Source organism: Eretmochelys imbricata, chromosome 2 (assembly GCF_965152235.1).
Source record: "Eretmochelys imbricata isolate rEreImb1 chromosome 2, rEreImb1.hap1, whole genome shotgun sequence".
Classification (NCBI taxonomy): domain Eukaryota; kingdom Metazoa; phylum Chordata; order Testudines; family Cheloniidae; genus Eretmochelys; species Eretmochelys imbricata.
Genome location: NC_135573.1, coordinates 66,031,519 through 66,051,011, shown reverse-complemented (window position 1 = coordinate 66,051,011; position 19,493 = coordinate 66,031,519). Strand labels below are relative to the sequence as shown.

Here is a 19,493-nt window from a genome sequence, read left to right as displayed (position 1 = left end):
TTCAGGCTACGGAAATATGGTCACCCTCCCTGGCCCTCCTCACTGCTCTCCTGTATTTCCTTAGAGCAAGGACAGGATTTCTCCCAGTGTTTCTGAGGTCAGATAGACTGAATAACCCCTCTTGAAGAATAGCGGTCAAATAGCTCTTTTGGATTCCACCCTTCTAAGGATTTTTCCATTATGATATTTTTCTGTGTATATACAGCCAAAGATTCTGTCATACTCCTCTTTAAATAAGGAGACATACTGAACCAAATTCATTACTGGTGTAACTCCACTGCTTTTAATGCACTTATATAAAGGATGAATTTGGCCCATTATAATAAATTAATTTACAGGATACTAGATCCTGTGGATCAAATAAGCAGGTGCAACTCCCATTTCAGTTACTGGTAGTTGCATGGTCTGATGCTGGGGATGAATATCACTTTTTTTTACTTCCCAGAAGAGTGTCTGCCAGTTGATCAAAAAGGATTTGCTCTGATTGTCTCAAGCTAGCAGTAATTCTGCTATATATTTTTCACAATATTCTGATGCAATTCTCAACACTCCAGCCCCAGACTAAGCAAGTATTTTACAGTGACTAAGAATGCTTTAAATCATATGTGATTTGAAGTCCCAAAGTGTCTAATATTATTGTAAAAGACATACATATTATCAGTTATTGGGCATCTGGATAAAGAAACCCACTAAGTATAATTCCCCAGCATACTACACTTTCAGCCTTTCCTAAGGTTAGGGAAGAAACCTTTTCTTTTGTAAGCAGCACTGGAGCTAATGAGACAGGTGATGCCAAAAATGTTACAGGCTTTGCATATATGCCTTTATTATCTATTACATACAAAGATGTGAGTATACAGCACAGCCATATTCTGCCCTCCCAGGCACACATAGCGCTTGCACTGATTTAATTGGCTGCACTGATTTTCAACTGGAGTTGTACCTGTGTAACTGACAGCAGAATCTGTTCCTACATAAGGACACTACATCACTACATGTTACTGATAAAATATGAAGAATGAAAGAGGGGATCTGACTGGTTGACAGAGCCACCAGCTGTTCAGGTATCAGGCATAACTTTGCAGACCAAAAGGTGTTAGCCAATCTGCCATTGGAAAAGTCATTCTGCTTATCTAAGGAAAATAGTACAGGAAAACATATTAAAGATCCCTATTCACTTGTTTAATTAGACTTTAGAGCATAGAAAAACATGGAAGACAAATATATTCATCCCCAGGGTTCAGCACTAAGGTACCAACATAAATTTATGACCATAGTCACCAGCTAATTTTTATGCCTGATGCTACAGGTGTACAATTCTAGACCTTCTGCTCCCTACACAGCTCTCTACCACCTGAGCTAAAGGAGAATCTGTTTTAGATCTAGGAGTGGCAGGACTTAAAGGCTCTGTAGATTAGTGTTAGAGGATGATAGAATCTCATATACAGTCTATCAGGTAGGGAGCACATACACATTCACCAGTACCTTACTGGATTGCAGATTAGTATATTAGTTTTTCACACCAGTGCCTATGCCTTCCAGTGCCTCCTGCTCACTATTGAGTTTAATTCGAAGTCCTGGTCCTAATCTTTTAAAATCTTAATAGGCTAAGACCAGGATATCTTAGGAATTGCCTCTCCATATGTAAGCCTCCAACACTGCTGCATGCAGAGTAAACCTATCAGAACACGGAGGGAAGCAGTTTTTGTGTCAAGTCTGAAGATATGGAACACCATCCTAAAAGATGTATGCCTGTCTTCTGGGCTCAATGCAAAACTCAGCCTTTTCACAAGAGCCTACTATGACAGAACACCTTCCCCTACCCCCATATTCACACCTTACATGCTATTGTAATAATCTTTGTTCAAAAAATGCCTTGAATATCTAAAACTCATAGTTTTCTGGTCACTATTGTCCTGATAAAGTAAGTGTGGCAACACTGTATGTGAAGTTATAAGATTCCCCTGTATGGTGTTATTAACACATGTTTCATAACCCACAGCTCTGCTCAAACAGAGGCTGGCAAACAGGTCTGTCCTAAACAAAGAGATGTGTGCTCTGCTTAATTTTTCTTTAAGCAGTAAACAGAACCATCAAGCAGGAAGGGAAGACAAAGGAAGTTTAAACAAGTGAAAACAACCGCAGGGAACATCCTTCCACATACACTCTTTGTCTCCTGATATCTAGCTGGACATGTTTTTCAAGAAGGGGGCTGAAACTATAAAAAGGAGGGACAAACACCCCACGGCATCCCCCCCTCACATCCATCATATTCACTGTACCTGAAGAGACAAAGGAAGCTTGGATTTGATTGGACTTGGGGGAGGGGTCCTGATCTGAGAGTTTGGTCTGTAATGCTGCTGGGGCATGAGATGAGAAACTTTGCTTGAATCTAATATAGTTTAAGTTAGGCATTAATGAGTGGTTTATTGTTCTTGTTCTTGTAACCACTTCTGATTTTTATGCTTCATTACTTGTACTCACTTAAAATCTATCTCTCTGTAGTTAATAAAGTGCCTTTTTCTAATCCAGGGTGTTCAAGTTGAAGTATTGGGTGACTCCATTTGGGGCAACAAGTTCCTTAAAGGAATAACAGACTCAGTATATCTATACTGTCCAGAAGAGGGCTGGGGGAAAATCTGAGACTGGGAGTGTATTGGGGGTCACCCTGTGGTAAACTTTAAGGCTGGCAAGAGCTAAGGTGTGGCTGGCTGGCTAAAGCACACGAATAGGCATAGCTGGGAGTGACTGACTTACACACTGGAGGCTGTTTGTGAGACGGAAGCCATTGTAAAGGATACACCAGGTTAGAGGGCAGGGGTGACCCAGCTACACATGAGCCTGGATTGTACCCTGGTATGTCACACCTAGAACAAAAGCCCAGAGGAACAAAGAGAAAGGGAAGAAAATGGGCCATGTAGAAAGAAAGGAAGAGCAGGGGAGTGAGAAAGGAAAAGAAGCAAATAAAATAATAAACACTTTTAAGTATAAGCAACCAAATACCAGGAGTATGAGAGTATAGCCCACTTCTGCCATTCTTATTTTACTGAATATATTGGTGATTTGTTGATACACAGTTTGAGGCACTTTATAAATGAGAGAGATAATTTAGATAATAGACCCTCAGTCCCTTTATCTTTCCCCACATGTCCCTCACCAATCCTGCTGCTCTCCTCTCCTGCTCTTGAGAAAAGCGTGGCTTCCCTTTCACATTCCAAGCTCCACTGTTCAGTGCCACAACTCCTCATGCCTGCCTCTAACCTAAAGCCAACCATCAGCACACCTTGTCTCCTCACACAGAACTACTCTGAGAAACATGACGGTTCCTACCTGCCCCAGACCTGACCTCACAGTGCAGTATACTGACCTCCTCCCTGCTGATCCTTATTCAGAGAGTCACACCATGAATGTGTGGTGGATGGAGACAGGCTATGCCAACAAACCAGACAGGCAAAGGAGGGGATCCCATCAGAGGAAAGGTCATACTGGAATTTGTTCCACCGTAGAGTCCTCCCTGAGTCCAGCTCCCAATGGCCAGAAACTAAGCTAACAATAGATATTCTGATCAATACAATGTTCCCACAGATACTAGCTGTCACTCAGGTGACATCCACCAGGCAATCTGATAGATTCATTAGGGTTAGGATTTTCTTCTTCAGTTTGAATTAGTATAGACTATGGCTCCTCAAATCTGTAGCTGGTTTTTGAAACTATCACTTGTAAATCTTAGTAGGCAACCAGCAACTGAAATATGTAAGTGAGAATTTTTATTCTCATTCTGAGTTGTTTCTGCTTTCTGGCTATTGGTGGCTTTTCTGAGTGACTTAAAATAAAGCAAGGGTAAGTTTTTCATATGGCAGCATTCTACAGGTCTGATCCAGAGCCCACTGAAGTTAATAATCGAAGATCTACAGGGTCAGGGTCTGATTCTCATTAACACTAATGCTACTTTATACTACTCTAGCAATGTAAACGGTTTATAAATGGGTGTAAATATACTCCTACTTTCCCTTTACTCTGCCAGAATGGTGTAACACAGCCTTAGTGTCAATGAGAATCAGGACCTCAGAGTTTGGGTTCTGTTTGGATCAGCACTGTAAAATCTGGAAGAGCAAAACTTTTATGTGAACATTTCAGAACATCAAAAAAGTTATAGGTTTTGGATGAAGGTTATCAATACATGAGGTTTCTTATTTTATTAATTCCAAATCACATATATTATACAAATTTATTGTACCACATGTGGCAGGTTCAAAAGTCTTTAGACACATCATTGATACTTGAGTACAAGATGGGCCAGCTATTGGTTGTCATATACGGTTAGTCAATGTGGTTCCTGAGGAGAACATTTTAAAATCTGAAGATACATTTTGTTATCACCTATGGGGGATTATTATGGATTCGTTAAGGCCATGTAGGTAGAGATGGATGTTTTGTGAATGTAGCTTGAATAAATATGCTGAAGGACATGTGACTTTAATTTGATACCAGTGTCATTATTCCCCAATTGAGAGGCATAGGGAGGCTCTAAAAATGCATTTCTAATAACCTTATACCAACCATTCAATCCCAATCACTTTAGAAACAAACAAGAGCCTTCTCAAAATCAAAAATATGTCAAACTAATGTGATCTCAAAATTTCTGCCATTTTGGGCTTCAGTCTTGTGAGAACATCTCTAAGTCTTGGCACCGCTGAAAGGGAAGCCTCACATATATTTGGCCTCAAACTTTAGTCTGAACGTAATCTGAATTTCACCATCTCTGTCCATCTCTCGCTATTTAAAGTCTGTGAGAGATCCTTAGCTGGTGTAAATCAGCACAGCTCCCTTGGCTTTAAAGCAGCTATGCCAATATACACCAGCTGAGAATCTGTTTCTATTTTGTTACTGCATGTTTTAGTAAATGTAGAACTTTCTAGTGCCAACACTTGGTGGGAAATGAGGAGAATAGGATTCTTACTACTGTATATTAAAAATTCTAGTGAAATGGAAACTAACTTAAATTCTTGTTTTACTGTTTGATGTAATTATTTCAAGTTAATTTAAGTTAAGTTGAAACATATTGTGTAATGGTAAACTGTAACATTAAGTGATAGACTTCCAGCAGAAGCATCAAAAGGAATATGCATACGGAAGGCAAGCTGCCACCTGGAACTCCTTGGCAGAGCAATTATTGCTCCTTAAGAAGGTGCAGCATTTGGTCTCCTTAGTCATTGACTGACTCAGTTCTGCCATGGCCATGACACCTCACTACCACCTCCCCCCCATTCACCCTCACAGAGGTGCAATGCACCATCTATCCTTTACGCTTCACCTTTAGTTCATGTATGTTTTGGATGATGTTGTTAACTTTATGGACTGCCACCACAATGAGACCTCTGAACTAGAAAAGGATGGTGGATTCAGTGTATTAAAGGTTAGGCTGAACTGTAATACGAGTGAGTTCTCACAATGAAGTTATGCCTAACAGTTTTAATAATTGCTTAGAAATTTCCTTAGGTCTTTAGGATTTGTGGCTCTATAGGTGAAGAGGTTGAGTGAGATTATTCTTTGGCTATCTGCATTTACTGGACATTTTTGCTTCAAACAATGTTTTTAGGATTAGAAATTTCTTCTCTGACAGTTTGTGGATCCTTGAAGGGACATGACAACTGGTTTGTGAAAAATACATACATAAACAACTCTGAAAATACCCAGTCAGTCAACAGGTAAGTCTGATATAGGATATACAGCTACATGCATGGTTTCAATAGTAATACATGGTTTTTGTTATATGGTTCCTCAAACATTTTTGATATCACAATAATCACAAAAGCAAAGATAGTGTGTCACAGAAACCTGAAATATCTACTGTTTATAGCCTTACATTACGATTTTCCTAGGTAGGGGAAAAATGATGTTTAATGGATAAAAAAGGAAGCTGCAAATTAATGTAACTGCTTATTATATTTTTCTGCTAAGGCAACAGTGCTAGTGATCCTGTAGGAGTTTAGCAGCTTAAAAAAAATGTTAATGCTTCAGACAGAGCTGCATTTTAGGCTTGCTCCTTATGAGGAGAAAGCCACTATTACTGTTTTGTAACGGTATCCCCTGAAAATAGCCTAAACTAATCTTTAAAACTTCCAAAATGTCTGCATGGACTAAGTACTTCTGAAAAGTAATTCCAGACAGTGGCTGGGAGTTCTGTTAGGGGCAGTCTGAGCCTGCCATACGATCAAAGGGACAATGTTGTCCCACGTTCATTATCTTCAAAAAATCTGCATTATTTCTAACACTCTAAGAGTGTCAAATGTGGTTGATAATGATGCTATGTGAGGGCACAAATCTGACCTAGCTATGCCATCACAGCTTTGAAAAATTACCTTTTTTCCTACTTGAGGATAGATACAAGCCATAGTTGTTAAGTATGCCTACAGAAAATATTTACATATGTATATATAAATAAATATTTAACATATAAAGCAAAAATCCTACTGCCAGCCAGCATACACAAAAAAGCCAGGGTAAGCGATAAAAAGTGCTTGTTTTTTAAAAAGTCAAATTGCAATCACAGCATTTTAAGTAATGTTATACAAATTGCTATATACTGTAGGTTGCATTTCTGAGCCTGAACAGTACTAAAAGTTGCAACTAAGGACAAATGTAAAGACACTTGTTTAGAATGCAAAGGCTTAGTCAGTATTATAAACAATATGGCAATCTGCATAGCATTACACATAATGCTTTGTAATGTGATTTTGATTTTACATATTGATTTCCACACACATGAACAGGCTTGACTATAGCCCTATTAATTTCAATTTTTATAAAAATAAAAGAAAAATGTTGAGAAAACATCTAGCAAATACATTGATAGAGTTTAATGGAGATTAATGCATAGCTATGACATTAAATCCATACAATCAGATGTTCACCTTACCGGGTGTTAACCCTATTTAAAAAAATATTACAGGCAAGGCTGATGACACAGCCTATTGTTAAAGTTGCCTGACATGTCCAATTATAAGACCTTGCTTTCAGTTGCTTATTACTTGGCTAAACTTAAATCTTGTGGGTTGACATTTTACAAGCCAGGTGTTTGCCTCAACTGATTTTTGGGGGGCAAATTTTTCAGGCTCCTACATGTGACGTGACTGAGCAGTTATCATCCCCACAGAACAGTGAAGCATGCTTCCTCCGGAGGTGAAGCCAGACTTCTGGCATTTCCTAACTTTTGCGTGCTTGCCTTTGCAACCGTAATAACATTGTTTTAATGTAGTTTTTGTATGTGTAAAATAGAATAGTTTTTAACACAGAGAGTTTATATTCTGTTTCAAATAGATGGAATTCACATGGCGAATCTTAATATATCACCTATCCAGTTTGTAATTACATGCTTATTTAAAGTCCCATCACACCTAAATGCTTAAAGTTAAGCAGATGCTTAAGTCCCACTAAGGCCAATGGGACACAAGCACATAATTAAGTGCTTTCTTGACTAGGGATGGGCTTAAACATCTGTCCAAGTGCTTTCCTACATTGAATTAGAGCCTCAGACACCAATATTCCTTTAATTGAATTTTCTCTAAATGAACCTTCCTCAAAGAATGCTATGCAGCTATTTTTGCCCTGAAAAAAAAATCAGAGTAAAATTCTCAGTTTTACACGTATTATCTTATCAAAATAAAACAGTTTAGTGTTTCGTATAAACAGTGTATGATGGGCACAGTAACGATACCTAATTCATTATTACAAGTGCAAAGCTGACTTCGTAATTTACATTAAAATGAGTGTGTTGGTCTTATTTTACCACTCAGTAAAATCTTACAAATAAATTGACAGTCATGTTCAGTGGAACCCTGGGCAGTTCCAATGGCTTGAAAGAGTCTATTCTAAACATAGAGACTATCTCTGGAATTGTACACTCATCAAGTGTAGAAGAGGAATGACAGGCATTTGTACATGCTTTTTATAAATATCCTGGCATACATGATGCTAGATTTCAAGTATATAAGACAACACAGGAAAGCTATGAATAAGGTTACACTCATGTCTCAGAATTTGTCTACCAACACAAACTACATGAGGTTTGATCTCACAGGGGTCATATACTGAAACACCTGAAGAAGTGGTAAGATCACGTGGAAAGCTGTATGAAAGACTCGAGTGTTAATTATCCATTAAATCTTTGTTTTGAAATGTCCCTAAAGAGATGGTAAATATATCGTGAAAGTAACAAAAAGTGCTGCTCAGTCACATTTGTATAAGCTTCAAGCATTGCCATCTCACTCCTAACCTTTACTCACAAACCACTGGACAGTCACGTGCTTCTAAACTTGACCTCATCAACACTTTGGATTCTGTGAAATAGACACCAAAATGAACATCAACAATACGATTCTGCAAATTGCCCCTTTGATGTTTCAAGTCTGCATGTTGCAGTAATCTTACCTTTGTCTGTGGGTTTTAAAACAGTGGTTTATATTATATCAGTTGTGAAATCCTGGGCATTATGAATGGCTCTATAAATCAATATCAAAAGTTGCTGTTAACTGTGTACAGTGGGTCCTGTGACATCCTGTTCCAAGGCGAGTGATTCATACTATGTCCTATACTGTGTTTGTCTACTTCATCTGAGGCATGCACAAAGAAAGTTCAGCCTACCATGGGAATGTCTGAATTGTGATACTGTGCATGATCATTGCTGTACAGTGCCTGCATTAAAAATGAGGCATTTTATGTGTGATATCACAGTTTCCTCCTATATTCAGAAAAGAGTATGACTGGTAATTGCGCAGTGCTGTGGCCCCTGCTGGCAAATGTGATCCTTTTACTGATGACCACTGGGTCTCTCATTTGCTCCACTGTGATTATAATCCCGCCTGCAGATGTTCTATGAGTAGGAATGGATAGGCTGCGGTATGCCTATGTTGAGAGATAACTTTGTATTGCGCGCTAGAGCAGAGCATGGATATGATAGGTATAAGGTGGTAATGAACAACAATATTTACACTAGATACCATGGTGCTGAGCACCATACAAATGCTGAAAATGGTTTACAATCTATCGCAATATATATATGTGTTACCTTGGATACAAGGCTTGCTCTGTATGCAGCTAACTGCTTCAAATATTCCTTCTTAGCAGCTTCAGTTTTCTTTTTGTATACCTACAAAAGAACAAAGATCATTAGTAAATGAATCTGTGTCTATATGCAATTCCAATTCATTTCATTGCAATTTCATCTGTTTCATGGATCTTCAGAACATCCTTCTAATTAAACAACCTTTCCTATTTCTCCAGGTTTTTTTAGGAGAGAAAGAGTAAGTAAAACACCAAGCATTTTAAAAAATATTGCTCACAGTAAAAGAGCTCCTTTGCCTACAGAGTGATCCTGATATGTTTGACTGAACTGAGGACATTTCTATTGGCATGATAGCTTCAGTTGTCAAAGGGATGTTAAATTCGGAGTATAGTTCCAAACTGGACCAGTGGGGGTGCTCTTCATTGTGTCTCCCATCTGGAAGACCAGCTGAACTTCTCTGGAAAATAGGAGAGTCGGTGGGTCCAGGACTGCTGAGTTGGGAAGAAAAGAGGAAGAAATGAGATGCAGAGGACAGGGAGGGCTTGGGGAGATATCAGTGTCCTTCAGCATGACTGGGAGACTTTTTTCCATTATTAGGTAAACTGTTGGACAGTCAGAGAAGCCCAGTCCAAAGGAGGTCAGAGGCAAATCAAAGTTCTGGCAAGCTCTGTGCAGAAACGAGAAGCTAAGGAGCCATGAAAAGAAGTTAGTGTAAATCACTGTTCCAATCTTGACCTGTAAAGTTCTGCTGAGTTCTTCAAGAGAGTGTACCTTTTCTTGTATATTCCTCTGAATCCACTGTTCTGCCTACAGTGTAACTAACACAATAGCTTAAAGAGTTAAAAGATCCAGTTCAAATTTCCCCAGACTTCAGAACTGAAGGTTATTTGCAGGGATTGGCAGGACACCCAGACAAAATTATAATTGGAGCATTAAAAATATAGATAGATACTTGGAAAGCTAGCACCTGTACAGGGGGTACACAACCCTCCCAGCTGTGGAGGCAAGCTCCATAGAGGCTAATTTCTTGCCAATGTACATGCTGACAACCTAAAAGAGCCTTGCACTGTTGCTAAACCAGCACCCAGTCTCTGATTAGTTGGACTATGCACTCAAAGTGCAGCGGATGGCAAAAGCAACTTAAAACAAATTTGAGATGTCCTCATAAATTCTGCAGGTGTGTAGGACACACACACACACATTTCCTTTACAGTAAGGTAAACTTTATGAAATTTTAAATTGATCTCTTTTGATCCTCTTATTCTACAGTAAAGCCAGAGTATTCTCATAATGGAGAACACATGGAAGCTGCAAACTGCACATACACTGGACAATACAATTCCAAAATACAAAAACAGAGCAACAGTACTGGGCTGGAAGGATCTGGTGCTACATCATTTATAGAAAGAATATTCTTGTGAAATATCTTTTATTTCAGTGAAGCTTTGCTTTCAGAGACAGAACAATCCTCTGATCTAGGTTGGGAAAACTCAGAGGTTGCCTAAAGGATTAAAGATTTTGGGAAGCATAAAATCATGATGGAAAAAGAGGAGTCCTAGGATACCAAAATTGTAAATATCTACACAGAGAGGAAAAAAGATTGTTTTTAGCTGTGCAACTGTGTGTGTGCATTCTTGTAATTTCTTCAGATTAGGATAAATATATGGTATAGGCTGAGCTCATATTGTTTTTCAAAGAACTGGGAATAAGTTACTTTTTAAATTGTGATTGTTTGCAGTTATAGGGCAAATTTATTGTTTTTTTCAGAAAACAAAATGAGAATTAGTTGACAATCTGTTCCCAGGTGCTAAAACGAATTAACTTGACCTACAGAACAAAGATGAATTCAAATTATATTGTACTTTTGAATACAGCTGCATCGTTTTGCTATCCAGATTTTAAAACCACAACTGAGCGTAATAACATCACATACATAGAGATAAGACATTTAAAAGATCACGTAGGTTTTTTTCCTGATATTGTAGTCCTGATTCAGCTGATCAGAAGTCTTATTTTGCATTACATGAGTATCAAAATTTTATGCAGTGTAGTTGTAGCCATTTTGGTCCCAGGATATTAGAAAGACAAGATGGGTGAGCAAATATCTTTTTTGGACCAACTGCTGTCCATACAGAGTCAACTTCTGAGCCATACAGAGCTCTTCTCCTTTCCCAGATCGGAAGAAGAGCTTGAAAGCTTCTCTCTCTCACCAACAGAAGTTGGTCCAATAAAAGATATTATTTCACCCACCTTGTTTCTCTAATATCAAAGTTTTAAGCAGGCCTACTGTGCATTTATAGTCAAAGCATATGGAAAAGTTTCTCAAAGAGCTGGATTTCCTCCTTTCCCTGTCCAAATTGTGGTATACAACAAAGCAATCTCATTTTATAGCATAAACCTAACAAGAGTTCTGGCTTGTACCCAAACATCACTACTGCATATGCACTTAATTATATAGTCTTCATTTAATTATTTCCCACCTATCCAGCCATAATATTCAGCATTAACCATACACATCATTTTTCATACCTACTTTTCTTAGGCATTCGCTCAACCTGGTAATTGCAGTATAAACCCCAATTAGCACTATTTTTTTAAACTGACCCTGATATAGGATGTCACTATGAGTACTATGGCACACAACACTTTTAATGTTATTCAGAGGCAGATTTACATGGTTGGGTTTCTCATTCTGTTTTTTTATATCTTTCTCAATGTTTTTTTGGGGAAATCCCATTCCAGCTGATTTGCATGTAGTGTAGTTCTATGGTGCAATGGGTATTTGTTATGGGGCTTGGGCATGATGGCTTGGGCTCTTATTATTATTATTATTTTTTTTTTGTCTTCTTCAAGAATCCTAATATTTAGGCTATTTGTTAGTGGGTGGGTGATCCTGACAGGAAAAACTGCACCAGTATTTCCCCTGAGTGTTCCTGCCAAAGGCACCTGTTCTCAAGCTTCTCACTCGCCAGCTGTTGCCTTTCTTGGGTGGAGACCCACTTCTCATTCCCTTCTGACCAGGGTATTTCCAGGCACAGTTCCCTGCCTTCATTGTATTAGCCTCTGCAAAAGACAGTCTGTCTGACCAGGCTGGCTTGCTTTCCCTTCAGAGATGGCTAACAGTGTGAATGCCCATAGTTATACTTACCGCACAGCTCTTTTTATGCAAGCCAATTTTGTTCTTAAAGTAAAAGCAGAAGAGAGAAAACATATTAAAAACAATAAAAGAACCTACACGCATGCTAATAAGCTTACCAGAGATCACCCTGACCCTAACGTGGGCTTTGGCAAGAGCAGTCCTAGAACACCTCACCCAAGGAAACCTCGTTGTGATTTCACGTTCATCCCAGCTTCATCTCGGAACAAGCACACAGTCTTATGGGGCCTCAGTAGGCCCAGTTCTTCCAATCCTCCCCCAGCTGCCCTTGTCCATTTGGTGGATCAGCAAGAAGGCCCTGAGTCTGTTTAAACCAGGCTATTTATCCAAAAGTCCTTTCTTTGTTGGTCCCTGGATAATCCAGTTTGAATTTGTATATGTGAGCCTTGCCAGGGAGATGGCTTTAAAGGCTGATAACCAGCGGAATTAGAGCAGCAACCCCCTCCTACTAGAGAAGTTACATACAATAACACAAACACAATTATATTTTTAATACAATGGATCCCAAATGTATTAATCCAAATTCAATACTGTTTAACTTAATTCAAAAGTTTATCTTAATTTCATAAGGTTTGTCCAGCATATTGTGGGATATTGTCAGTCTATCCCACTGACATTGGCTGTTGAAATATTGATTGCTGATAGCTGCAACACAAGTGGGGTTGGGGTAGACAGGTAGACTGGGAGTTGGCTGGTATCATCAGTAATGATAAGATTTAGTGTGTAGGACATTTTTCCAGTTGAGAATGTACGCATCCGATGAAGTGAGCTGTAGCTCAAGAAAGCTTATGCTCAAACAAATTTGTTAGTCTCTAAGGTGCCACAAGTACTCCTGTTCTTTTTACGGATACAGACCATCATGGCTGCTACTCTGAAACCTGTCATATATGACACTGGTAGCTGGTACCCTGGGTTTTGGCCTGGGCTCATACATGGAATTTAAGCAGATGGGGAGACTAGGTGGGTGGCACTAACAGTTTTAGCGGTATGTGCAACAGGTATAAGCAAGCCAAGTGCCCTTCCCATTCTGTTTCAGTCGCTGCCAGAACTTCTAGCCCTCAAGCTTAAATACATCTTTGTAATACATTGAGTAGACTTGATGCCTTATAGACATTTTAAAGAGGCAAAAAGCTCATGTCATCACTGAATTGTACCCGTGACAATGGTTTAAACTGTTTTGTGCATCACAGTTAAGATGGTGAGGAATTCCGAAACACAGAAATACATTAAAATTGTCCTCAGTCTGAGAGGGAGATTTCTGTTCTTTTGTTTAAGAGCAACAAACATTGTAGCTTGGTTATAACCTTATGTTGCCAAGATTTACTTTTACTTTTAACACCTCCAAAACCACTGATGAGGCTTATGTTCGCCTCTGAAACGAGTAAGCACTGGTAAACAAGCAGCTTGGATGGCAGCACATTTTTATAGAACCTGGCCATTTCCAACTTGTTTTTTTAATTAATGTGATAATTAAATATAAATTGACTGGGTGAAACCCAGTTGTTCTGACAGCTTCCTATTTCTGCTCCTGGCTTAAGTAGGGCCAGTGGGACGATCTGACGCTCTTGTGACTCTGCCAATTGGACCTCAAGAGCAGATCCTCACACTGGGCTGGACCTTTGTGGGTCTCAGGTAAGCAACTGTCAGCAGGCTGCCAGGGGGAGGGTTGGAGTGCAGCGGCTTCCATGAACCCTGCTATCCAAGGTTTGAGAGCCATGGGTCATGACATCACCGCCACCCCCCGCCCCAAGGGGTTGCATTTAAAAATGATGGGACTTCAGACTATGGACTGGGGCCTTGCGGGTCAGAGCTATATCTTTAGGACAAGACGTTGGCCTTCACATTTCTGATTCCAGGGTGGTAGGTCAAGTAAAGTTTAACTGGGAGAAGAATAGGGCCTACTGGAACTGTTGTTGCTTTAGGGTGCTGGCCTCACACAGTTACTCCAGGTTCTTGCGATCGGTAAACATTTGGACCAGATGATGGGCCCTTCCAAGTAGTGTTGCCACTCTCGAAGGCAGTCTGAATTGCCAGGAGCTCCTTGTCAAATATCTTGTATTTGCTCAAATACCACTTAGCAGGAGTAAACTTCCTTGTGAGGTAGGCGATGGGGTGCAGTATTTGTTTGGGTCCGTGCCTTTGGGAGAGGACTGCCCTGATCACTATACTAGGAGCGTTGGCAGAATTCTGACAGGAGAGTGACCTGCTCTCACCAGGGAATGAGGGCATCATGAAGGGTCAGTCAGGAGATTCCAAGGATCAGGGGAAAATTGCACTAGCAAGGAAACCTGTAGGGTCTGAGCTGTAGAGGCATCCATAAACTTGTCTACTGCTCTCCAATCAATGAGGGCCTGTTGGAGGGGAATCCATCAGGCCTTCCCCAAGATACATAGATGGATAGGAACCTGCCAATGAAAAGCCCCTGGATGGGGCTCTGGGTACATCTCAGAGAGGACTAGGGTGTGGGGAAGTTCTCTTCTTTCAAGGCTGAGGCTCGGTGCCTGGACCGGTTTGTTTCCCCAAACCCCTTGGTGTTCGTACTGGGCTGGCCAAGATGGCATGGCCAGGTTCACCACAGTAGAAGTACAGGTGGTGCTGATGGTGCCATCCTTTTCTTCAGATGGGAGGCCTTGACAAGCCAGATTGGTTTGCATGGGTTCGATGGGCAATATACAAAATTCGGAGGTCATGGTACGCAGGTAGGGTGGGCTGCAGGGGACCTCTTTTCTCCTCTCTTCGTTCTCAGAGCTGATTATCTATGTGGATGGTGAGGTCCACAGGGATGTCTAGGCTGGTAAACATCTACATAGGCCAATTTGTCTTTGATTTATTCCCACAAGCCCCACTGGAACTGCTACATCTTCAGTGCTTTGTTCAACTCTGCATCTGTGGTAAGGCGGTGGAAGCGCGTTGCATACGAGGCCACCGTGCCTTGCCCCTGCTGGAGTCCCTCAGCCATTCAAGCTCAGTGTGGATCATTGAACATGGTTGACATTGATTGGAGAAAGAAATCCCAGTGTGACAGCACTGGGCTATAGCCTTCCAGCAATTGGGAGGCCCAGTCTAAAGTGTCTCCTCTCAGCAGGCTGATTACCAAGGCGACCTTGGCCCAGTCAAAAGCATACTTGCACAATGCAGTGTGGACACCAGAGCCCTAGGTTCGAACACAGGTTAGAAAAGTGTTAACATAGGGTTAAAATACAATATAGACACTGAAGCCCAGGGTTCTCTAACATGGGTCAGCAGACTCAAGTCTCACTAGCCCTGGGCTTACATTGCAGTGCAGACGTACCCTGAGTGAGCAAATGAACAGTACAATCTGTCCAAAGGGGTACCCCAATCCTGCTGGAATATTGGACATTCTTTGGCCTACAAGACTGAGAGCAATTCCTGGTACATTCAGGGTTCTTAGAACCTGTAACTGTTTTATTTATATTTTTTCTGTAATGCTTTTACCCTCAGAATAAATTTATTTTATATTCTAAAGGCTGGTTGGTACCTAGTGTTCACTGTTGAAACCTCTGAAGAAAGGTTAACCACAGAAGCTGAACCCTGATCAGACCTGCTGGGGAAATCACAATGAAGTACAGAGGGACTGCAAGCCTGGTCTGGAGAGATAGAGATGTAGGTCTCCACCTAAGAGAGGTGATGGCTAGGCAGGAAGCCTGAAAACTATGACAGACGTATTCCATACATCTAAAAAAAAGAAATAAATGCTCTCTGTGAAAGTCGTAATTCTAGGAGCAATGCCACCATCTCAGAGTTCTTTGAGTGATGGATGAAGTGATGTTACCCATGGAAGTACCTCTTCCAAAGAGTGAGCTTACAATCTCTGGAAAAATATTACTGTGCTGCTCTCCAGAGTTGAATCCAACCTCCAAATCTCCATCCCCAGGCACGGCTGAATGGGTGCCTTCAGGCTCAGAGAAAGCTGAACGTTTGCCAAAGCGGGAGGCCAGTGTCCAGTTTTAATCCTTTAATTTTGCAGTAGAAGCAGCACCCAGAACTCTGAATCCCACTAAAATGTAGCTGTCATATAAACAATCCACAGAGCTGGTTAATGGATAGTGAAATATGCCACTATTTGACTTTTAATCTAGGTACAAACTGTAACTGAGAGAGGCTGAGGGCTAGCTCTACAGTTCAGCAGTCTCTTAGATGACATAGTATGAAAATGACACTGATGATATATTAGAAGCTTGGAGAAAAGAATTCATTCTTTCTGGCAGGCAAAGTTAAGGTCACAAGCCAAATTCAGCTCTAGTATTAACCAGGTTCAACTCAATTGATTTCACTGGAGCTGTAGCCACTGACACCAGGGCTCAATTTGACCTCATGAGCTTGCAGTTTATAAGGTGAGATTTTGGGTTTTTTTAGATCAAATGCAAGTTTTGGATAACACCAGCACCCACAAACACAAACATTAAATGTGTGATTTACGTGGTAATTACTTGTACTCAGCTGTACTCTGCAAAACTGGATCTAAACCCAAATGGACTACAATTAGTCTGATTAAGTCTCGCTGAGTACACAAATGATTTAGTGCCTGACTCCCATGGACTTTTAGTCTAGAGAATGGAGGGTGAGGGAAGGATGAGGAGGAAATTGTGATTATTATTTATACTACAGTTGCACTTAGAAGCCTAGGTTCCATTGGGCTGGGCATACTACAAACACATAACAAGAGACAATCCTGGCCCCACAGGTACATGTAGGATGTATTTAGTAGTAGTGTCTGTTGTATACCACTTGGACATTTGAAATTCACCCCTGTGGAGGGCTACCCTCTCCACCACTTTAGCACTTTAGTGAGGCTGCAGAAAAGAAAAGGTTGGGCTGGAAGGGAGGCCAGTAGATCCATGAATATATTGACTAAGTGGCCTTATAGAGGATGTGCAGCAGTTACTATTCTGATGTATGTGGCTTGGGGGTGAATTCAATCTTCCCAGTCCCAGGCTGGAAATCGTGTTTACCCTGGCAGCTTTGTGTGAGAGGGATGGGTTTGATCTGTAAGAAATTTTGTGAAAAAATGAACTGCAACGTTGAGGTCTGATACTGCCCCCTCCTGAAGTTAGTAACAAAACTATGCACCTCAATGCGAGCAAGATTTGGCCCTTGCAGAAACTGTTAGACTGCTTAATCACGTGTAGCATTTTGATACCTTAACAACATCCATGTATATATTTTATTGACCTACTTGTGTTCCAGTTCATTAAGCCCAGCTGTTCTCAGAGGAAGAGAAAAAGAGCAGAAAGCAATGGGAAGAGGGATCCAACCAACTAAAACAAACTGGAATAGTTGTTTTAAATGCCTCATGTGTTTATCTAGCACTTTCAAGGGAAAAAGCGGTTTTATTACAGAAATTTGCCAGTAAAACATGGGTTTCACTAACAGAAAAGGGGTAAAACCAACGATAAAAGCCTCTTTGCTGTTATAAATAGGGAGGAAGGAGGAAGCAGTTTAAGCTCTACTGATAGCAAATGGAGGAAAACACTCCCTCTTTCTTATCAGCCATTCAAGTCTCAACAGTGAAGTAGTTTTTCTTGTGGCTGTTTCTGAATATATTTTGTTTTCTAATTCACAGTGGCAGAATATACAAACAGATTTGTCTCTACTTCCTATTCTCGTTTACACAATAAAGTAAACAAAAAAGATTAAAACCCTCAATAATTGTATGCTACCCATAAATCTGAGGATATATTTCAATAATTTTGTGATCTTTTTCAAAGCGTTTCATATTTATCCTTTGGAGATTGTTTTATAAATGCATTGCTGGTTTAAAAAGTAAAGGTTGCTAAAAGGGAATTTTAGTGTGTGACCTCAAAGCAGGGGAGAAAAAAACAACTCAACTCAGTACTCTTTTTCTCACTGCATGTGGTAGAGGCTTTACTTCATAAGCAACTAATAATGAATAAACTGTGAATAAATGTTTTGAAAATGTAACTGCATATTCTCACTTGAAAATATGCACTCATTTTATACTATTTCAACAACTATATAAGTCCCTGCAGAAAAATATCTTGTACGCTCTAAAATGCTAGAGGCAGATCCTTGGGTGGTGCAAACTGTCATAGCTTCATTAAAGTCAGTGGAGCCTGGCAATTTACCTTACCTGAGGATCTACCCTGCAATTTTAAAGACACAAAGGGGTTTAGGTGTCCAATTCCAACTGAAAGTCAATGGGAGTTGGGTTTCTAACTCCCCTTTGTGCCTTTGAAAAATCCCCCCCACCCACAGGTTGCATATATTACATATATATGATCAGATTATGTCTTGCCCTGAACCAAGAACACAAGGGGCAGAAAGAATGTAAGATATGCAGGGGGTGAGCATATATGCTCACGGAGAGGTGGTGTTCTGAAGCTGGCCAAATTTGGAAAAGAGCAACATCTTTCTCTCTAAAAGGGTGTGGCGTGTGGGAATTTCAGATGGCACAGTACCTCCCAGAATTCCTCCTTGGGAGATGCAGGGAGTTCTCCTTTTAATTGCTCTCCCAATGCAGAGCTGTGCCTTCAAGGCACATTTGAGCCTGGAGTAACTTGTGAAATCAGCACGGAGCCTGGTTGCATCAAAGTGAACTTAATGTAAAAATATTCAGCAGGCACCATTTTATCTTTGTAAAATGCCAGTATTTTAAAGGTTAAATATTGGACACTACTTTTAAAGACAGTTCAGAATTACCAGATTCCCCCCTGAATTAGCTAGTTTTCTACTTTTTTATTACACATTTAAAAAGCTGTGATCCAAAGAGAAACTTTTTTAAAATTGCTGAGATTTTTTTTACACACCCATATATATATATATACACATACATACACATACACCAGAATCATTCTGGGTTATTTTTAGTGGCCAAGATAGAAACTCTTGAAAGCTTGAGGTTTATAATGAACATGCTAACAGCATCACAAATGTTGATACTAATACAGAGGGACTTCAATTTACTTAAGTATTGGTAAAATACAATCCAAGTTCCATCAGATGATAAAGAATAAATTGCTGCATTTATCTAGTGGGTGTTTGAGCACCAATGAGGAGTAAATTATTTGATTTTGTGGACTCAGAGGATTTGTCAGCTGCCTCATAAGTATAATTCTGGCTCTTCATATTCCTGCTGCTTCTAATTTAGCAGGACAGGCTCATAATTGAAGCAAATTAACTATTTACACTTGTCACTTCTACCACGGGAAGAGGACACATCAGCAGGAAAGAATGAGTGGGAAATTAAATTCTTCCCACTTGTGTCAGATCTGCCCTTATATAAACACATTA

The 19,493-nt window shown here is 40.1% G+C and overlaps 1 protein-coding gene across 2 annotated transcripts in view; it reads right to left on the bottom strand.

The window, feature by feature from the left end:
- Positions 1 to 19,493, bottom strand: part of TOX (thymocyte selection associated high mobility group box) — a 272,534-nt gene that overhangs the window by 19,902 nt on the left and 233,139 nt on the right. For both annotated transcript variants that reach the window (XM_077810228.1, XM_077810230.1), the window contains one exon: positions 9,068 to 9,148. In XM_077810228.1, the coding sequence (XP_077666354.1) occupies positions 9,068 to 9,148 (81 nt within the window). The remainder of the gene's footprint in view (positions 1 to 9,067; positions 9,149 to 19,493) is intronic.